Here is a 6,000-nt window from a genome sequence, read left to right as displayed (position 1 = left end):
TCAAATTGCATTATTTTTTTTCCTATACAAAGTTCTTGTACATTAAAAATACGGATAGTACAAAAGATTTTACTAACTTACACATAATATTTTATAAGATAATTTCTATGTACAAACAAAAAGTCAAAAATGACTCAATTATGTCGCAACAAATAACAAGATTAAAATACTCATAAGTCATAATCAACTACCCCATTTCGTTATACTTATCATGTAAAGTCAAAGGAAAACAAATTCCCTTTCGAGTTGCACGATCAAAATGGAAAATTGATCACAAAATGTATGTATAATATTATCGGGACACAAATCTAGTAGATCGGATTAAAAAGGGCACCCGACCCGACCCGACTCAGCAATAATCTGACCCGACGACGTGGCATGATTTTATGACCCTACCGACCTTTCTCTTTTCAACTCTAAAATTCAAAGAAACAAAAAATTGCTCATAATTAGCTCCTTACGAATCCAAATTTGCAAATTGAGTGTGTAATTCGGCAATTGATCAAATATGTAAGTTGTAAAAATTAGTTAATCTTGAAGAAATTGCGTGATTTCAGTTGAATTTTGATTTTAATTTTAATTTTTGTTGTTGTTTTTGTTGTTGTTGTTGTGTGTGTGTTAGGGCATACGAAGAAGTTGCAATAGAAGCAATTAAGCATGCTTTGAAGTCCCTTAAAAAGCGGCATTTAGTGGAAGAAGGGGCTCATGCTCCTGCTTTGCTTGCCCTCAATAGGCCTCTCGTTTTGCAGGTAATTTGGTTGATTTAGCTTTATTTTTTTGATTATTACTGTTATTATCATTATGATGATGATGATGATTTGTGAGTTTATTGAGTAATGATTACTTAAACAACAAAAAAGGAAGTGAATGTGTTGTGTGGAAAAGATCTCTAAGAAGTTGCCCATTACTAATGGACGTGTCCAATTTGGCATTTTTGTCGATATTTTGTATGTTTTGAGGGAAATTTGCTGGTGATTACCATTTGTAGAGACGGATCCAGGATTTAAGTTTTATGATTGTGGGTTTGATCACCATGTTATATCTTTAAAAATATGGGTTCGTATCTACTAGTTATTGTGATTGCGATTTTCATGGAAATTTGTGTAGAAATTTATTCTATGCATTGAAAGTACCGGGTTCAGATGAACGAACCTAGTGATTGTATGCTACATTTGCCTCTGACCATGTCGGTAGAATTTCCTTAAGTTCTCTTTTTGTTTATAGTAATTCAGAATTTGTATTGCACGTTTGATGATCTCCCGGGTTTTATGTCTGATCGAGATCATTGGACTTCCAAAATAAAGAAGTTAGGTGTATCTGTCATTTAAAGTTTATTGTGATCTTGGATCGGTCTTATTGTTTGAAATGAACGTGATTCATTTACACAATAATTTCCCAAGTTTGAGCTCTTAACAATCAAGTATTTTGCTTACACTGGCGTGGTAAAAGAACTTGCTTTTGTTAGTGTTTTAACACCAAGTTGCAGGTGGATGGACCTTGTTCCCCAATCAGTTATGGGCACCAGATCCCCTAAGCTCCTTTAAGGAAATAAAACAAAACAGAAAAATGAGAAGTTAAAAAAAATAGAAAATTGAACATATAGTGAACATTAATGCTAGTTAACCCCCCCCCTTCTAAAAAAAAAAGTTTATGTAAAGACAGAAAAGAAGATAGAAAAACTCTTGTTGAATTGTTCCCTTAAAGGTACAAAGATCTCTATGTAATGTTGTTAATGATTCTCTTGACTTTTAGTATGTTCCCTTAAAGGATCTAATTCAATCACGAGACAAACTGACTTTGCACTACCATGTGACTGACTTTGTCATGGCTTGAATGCGCATACGTCAAAAAGGACTGAATTTGAGGTGATGCATGCCACCAGCTTAACGACAAAGACTATCACACTGTCAGCATGACCAGATCATTGTTTCAATTCGTAGTGCCGACAAAATGGTAACATGATGTTGATTGGGCAAACGTGAGCCATTAATTTGACTTGTCAGCTAGCATAAACTGCTAACTTGAAACCTCAACACCATGGTCGTGAGGCTTCAGGGCCATTGTTTCACCTTTGCATTCATACAAGTTTAAGCTCCGGTAGACAGAACCTGATACCAAGTGAAACAAGAAAAGAAAAGAAACTCTTGTTAACTAGAGCATTAACAACATATAAGAGGATTAGATATATAGAGGCTTTGAGCTAATAAAATAAGGAAAATTTCTCTTATTCTTTGTATTTCAAATTGCTATGACATGATAACAGAAAATGTTTTACCAAGTATTCTTGTCGACTCTGTTGACTTTCAAGAAAAACGCAATTGTAAGACTGTTTTGTAATATATTCATCATTTCTCTTGGCTTTTAGCAATTCATATTTTGTAGTTTTTGCCAGGTGGCGAATCACTTGGCATGCATGACATAGAATTTACTTATCACCCTTTATATTGCTTAAGGAATGAGATGCAAGTTAAAATGACCAATCACATCTTTCTACAGAGAAAATTTTACTATAACCACTAACCAGTGTATTTGGACTTTTTTGCACTAGTCACTTCTCTTCTAACTATACGGTGCTGTCCGCTTGCTTATATAGTTCCTATGATTTTAGGGTTCAGAGTGGAAAGAGAAAGCTGAAAATCTTGAACTGGAACTTCAACAATGTTATAAAGCTCAAGCACGACTTTCAGAGCAGCTTGTAGTGGAAGTGGCTGAATCCAGAGCATCAAAATCTTTAATTCAAGAGAAGGAAACTGTCATTACTGACCTTCAAAACGAGCTAAATCAAGCAAGGTGTTATACTTATCCTCCTAAAACATTTGCGATCCTAAATTACATTCTTCCCTTTGCAACAAAAAAATTGCACGTGAAAATTAATAAAAGGACAGAAATAAAGGAACGTACTAGGGATTTCTTAGAATTATCTGGATAAAAACTTTGATAATATGACCCTTTCCAAAAGTTGATTCTGTTTCAAGCTTCTGAATGAACTTTATTGTTTAAGATTATAAAATAGTATGTTAATTTCCCAATCTAACAAATAAAGTTTACTTTGGATGTCCTAAGATGGGCTCAACTAGTTTAGTTTGGATGCCCGGATGGAGTTTAACTGCTTTGTACTTTCATTGATGAGTGTGCTGCAGGGATGAATGTTCACGTTTAACTGAACTTCTTGAGGAAAAGACTAAAGCTTTGGAATTGCTTGTGGATGAGCACCAGGACCTTAAAGCACAACTTGAAGCAATGACTCTGAGAGCAAACAATGCTGAGGCAGAAAATAAAACATTGGTTGACCGATGGATGCTGCAGAAGATGCAGGATGCTGAGCGCCTTAACGAGGTATTGAGTAATATTCGTTTCTTATCCTTTGTGTGCTTTCCTTTTTGTGGCTCTTCAATATTTGAAACTCTTATTTTTCATACAAACTTAGTATTCATCACGCCTCGATACTGTTAGAGAGCTAAGATGCATACTTTTGTTGCACTAAACTGTACTTTAGGTAATAATGTATTTCCAATTCGGCTGCATTAAATTAGACTTGTCATCGTGGAGATTTCTCTACACTTAATATAACCGTCTTCGTTCTTATATCCTTCAACTACTGCCCCTTTTGCCCATCCACGTGGCATAATCTTTCTTTTATGATGCTGTGCCAACTTGTGCATACCTCGACTATTCCACCAGTATACAGTACCTCCTGCTAACACAAGTACCGGATAACTATGTCCATCAAAGCTTAGCTTAGGTAGATGGGAGAAGTAACCTAGAGTGTTTATCACTGCTGGGATTTGAAACTTGGTCTTCCATTTGATTTTCACTCACTTCATTGACCATTAGGCCAGACTCTTGGATGCTATCCATGTAGCACATTCTATCTTTTTAAGACTTCAACGATGAAGAACTACTACCGGAGAATGGGAAAAAAATGAAAAATAAATGATAAAGAACTTCCCCTAACTTTAGAAGCTTATATTTAGTATAATCTACTGCCTTTGGGATGTGGACAGATGAATGACATAAAGCTGCCCTAAGATAATGGAGTATCATATTTAGTGATTGCTCAAATTGTAACAACTTGTGGTTTTCTAAATATTGGGAAAGAAGGCACTCATTCTGAACTCCAGATGCTCAAGATTTTACGTCCCTCATGCTGGAGTAGCTGGTGGTGATCGATGTAGGATTTCATGACTGGGGGTATCTCCAATATCTTCGTTTCATGAAAGTTATTTCATGTTGGTGTTATGCAAAGTTTCTGAGATGTGGAAACGAACTGCTAGTTAGTGTTATAATTGGTTTGTGGACATGTATTCATTGGGTTAGGGGAACTATATTTTCAGTTTTTCATCTTTTACAATGATTTACCCATGATAGGTTCTCTTGCATTTTCTTATTTGTTATTTCATGTGGTGATAGGCTAATTCTCTCTATGAAGATATGCTTGATAAGGTCAAGGCTGCAAGTATAACGAAACTTGCTCGTCAACAAGTGGACGGTGTGGTCCGCCAAAGTGAAGATGGTGCAGAATTTTACCTTGATTCTCCCGTTCCTAGTACTTGCAAGCAAAGGATCCCAGCCCATGATGGTGGATGTGCGTCGATTCTTTTTGAGAATAACTCTAGTAAATTGATAAGCGGTGGGCAGGACCGGGCAATTAAAATGTGGGATACTACAAGTGGATCATTAACCAACAGTCTTTATGGTTGTCTGGGTTCTGTCCTTGATCTTTCCATCACACACGATAACAAATTCATCATAGCAGCAAGCAGTTCAAATAACTTGTACGTGTGGGACGTAAATTCAGGCAGGATACGTCATACTCTTACTGGGCACATAGATAAGGTTTGTGCAGTTGATGTGAGCAAATTTTCAAGTCGCCATGTGATAAGTGCTGCGTATGATCGCACTATAAAAGTTTGGGATCTGCAGAAGGGTTACTGTACCAACACTATTATCTTTCACAGTAACTGTAACAGCCTTGCGTTTAGCATGGATGGATTGACTATTTGTTCTGGTCATGTTGATGGGAATCTTAGATTATGGGATGCTCAAACAGGCAAGCTTCTGAGTGAAGTTGCTGCACATTCACAGGCTGTTACGTCAGTTTCACTCTCTCGAAATGGAAACATGATATTAACCAGTGGGAGAGACAACTTGCACAATCTATTCGATATTCGCACCCTTGAAATTTGTGGCACTTTCAGGGAAAATGCGAACCGAGTGGCATCTAATTGGAGCCGATCGTGTATGAGTGCAGATGAAAGTTATGTTGCTGCAGGTTCTGTTGATGGGTCTGTTCATATTTGGTCAGTATCAAATGCTAAAATGGTAAGCACATTGAAAGAGCATACATCCCCAGTACTTTGTTGTACATGGAGTGGTCTTGGGAAACCTCTGGCTACCTCAGATAAGAGTGGAATCGTATGTATTTGGTCATGATATCATTTCAAAGTTCCCAAGTGTTTTGAGTAGCGGCATGTTCGGTCGACCTGTTATAGAGTGCTCAGTAGTGTCATTTGTTCATTTTAGTTTGCTTAAAGCACAAATTTGGTTATCATACTGATTGTGAAGCCACAAATATGCGCATCCTACTTGTATAAAAATCATGGGCTGACATTGTACATACTACGTTAAGCTTTTAAGCTGAAAAAATAGATATCTTTAGTTGATATTTTGATTAAATTGTGGATATGCATTATTAACTGTTCTTTTTCTGTCCGTGTAGATCCCATTAGAGCGCCTTCTACTACTAATAGGCTAGCTATGAACTAGATTAGAATCATTTTCAATGGGTCCATGAGAAGTGATCCCATTTTTTCCCGCTATTCAAGAAACCCACCAGCTAGAGTGACGAATACAGTTTGCTAGCTGCTAAAGCAATGAAACAGCATCAGCCAACAATATAGCATCAGACTTTAAAATCCACACAAAAGGATTAGCCATGCTATCATTGAAATCCATGCAAAAAGTCAGCCATATTCAGAGAAGCATCAAATAAGAGGTGCT

The 6,000-nt window shown here is 36.7% G+C and overlaps 1 protein-coding gene across 1 annotated transcript; it reads left to right on the top strand.

Moving 5' to 3' along the window:
* Positions 1 to 242: 242 nt before the first annotated feature.
* Positions 243 to 5,663, top strand: LOC107862627 (autophagy-related protein 16). The gene is made up of 5 exons (XM_016708257.2): positions 243 to 510; positions 623 to 749; positions 2,609 to 2,790; positions 3,141 to 3,336; positions 4,411 to 5,663. Coding segments are annotated over exons 1-5 (1,530 nt in total). The 5' UTR covers positions 243 to 508; the 3' UTR covers positions 5,434 to 5,663.
* The last annotated feature ends 337 nt before the right edge of the window (positions 5,664 to 6,000 follow it).

This window comes from Capsicum annuum, chromosome 3 (genome assembly GCF_002878395.1).
Source record: "Capsicum annuum cultivar UCD-10X-F1 chromosome 3, UCD10Xv1.1, whole genome shotgun sequence".
NCBI classification, from domain to species: Eukaryota; Viridiplantae; Streptophyta; class Magnoliopsida; order Solanales; family Solanaceae; genus Capsicum; species Capsicum annuum.
This window is presented reverse-complemented; position numbering and strand designations above follow the sequence as displayed.

What these genes read in the sequence shown, in the direction of transcription:
- LOC107862627 (XM_016708257.2), top strand. An exon ending in ATAGGCCTCTCGTTTTGCAG is followed by an intron (nt 750 to 2,608) that starts GTAATTTGGTTG and finishes CTATGATTTTAG; the next exon opens with GGTTCAGAGTGGAAAGAGAA. An exon ending in AACGAGCTAAATCAAGCAAG is followed by an intron (nt 2,791 to 3,140) that starts GTGTTATACTTA and finishes AGTGTGCTGCAG; the next exon opens with GGATGAATGTTCACGTTTAA.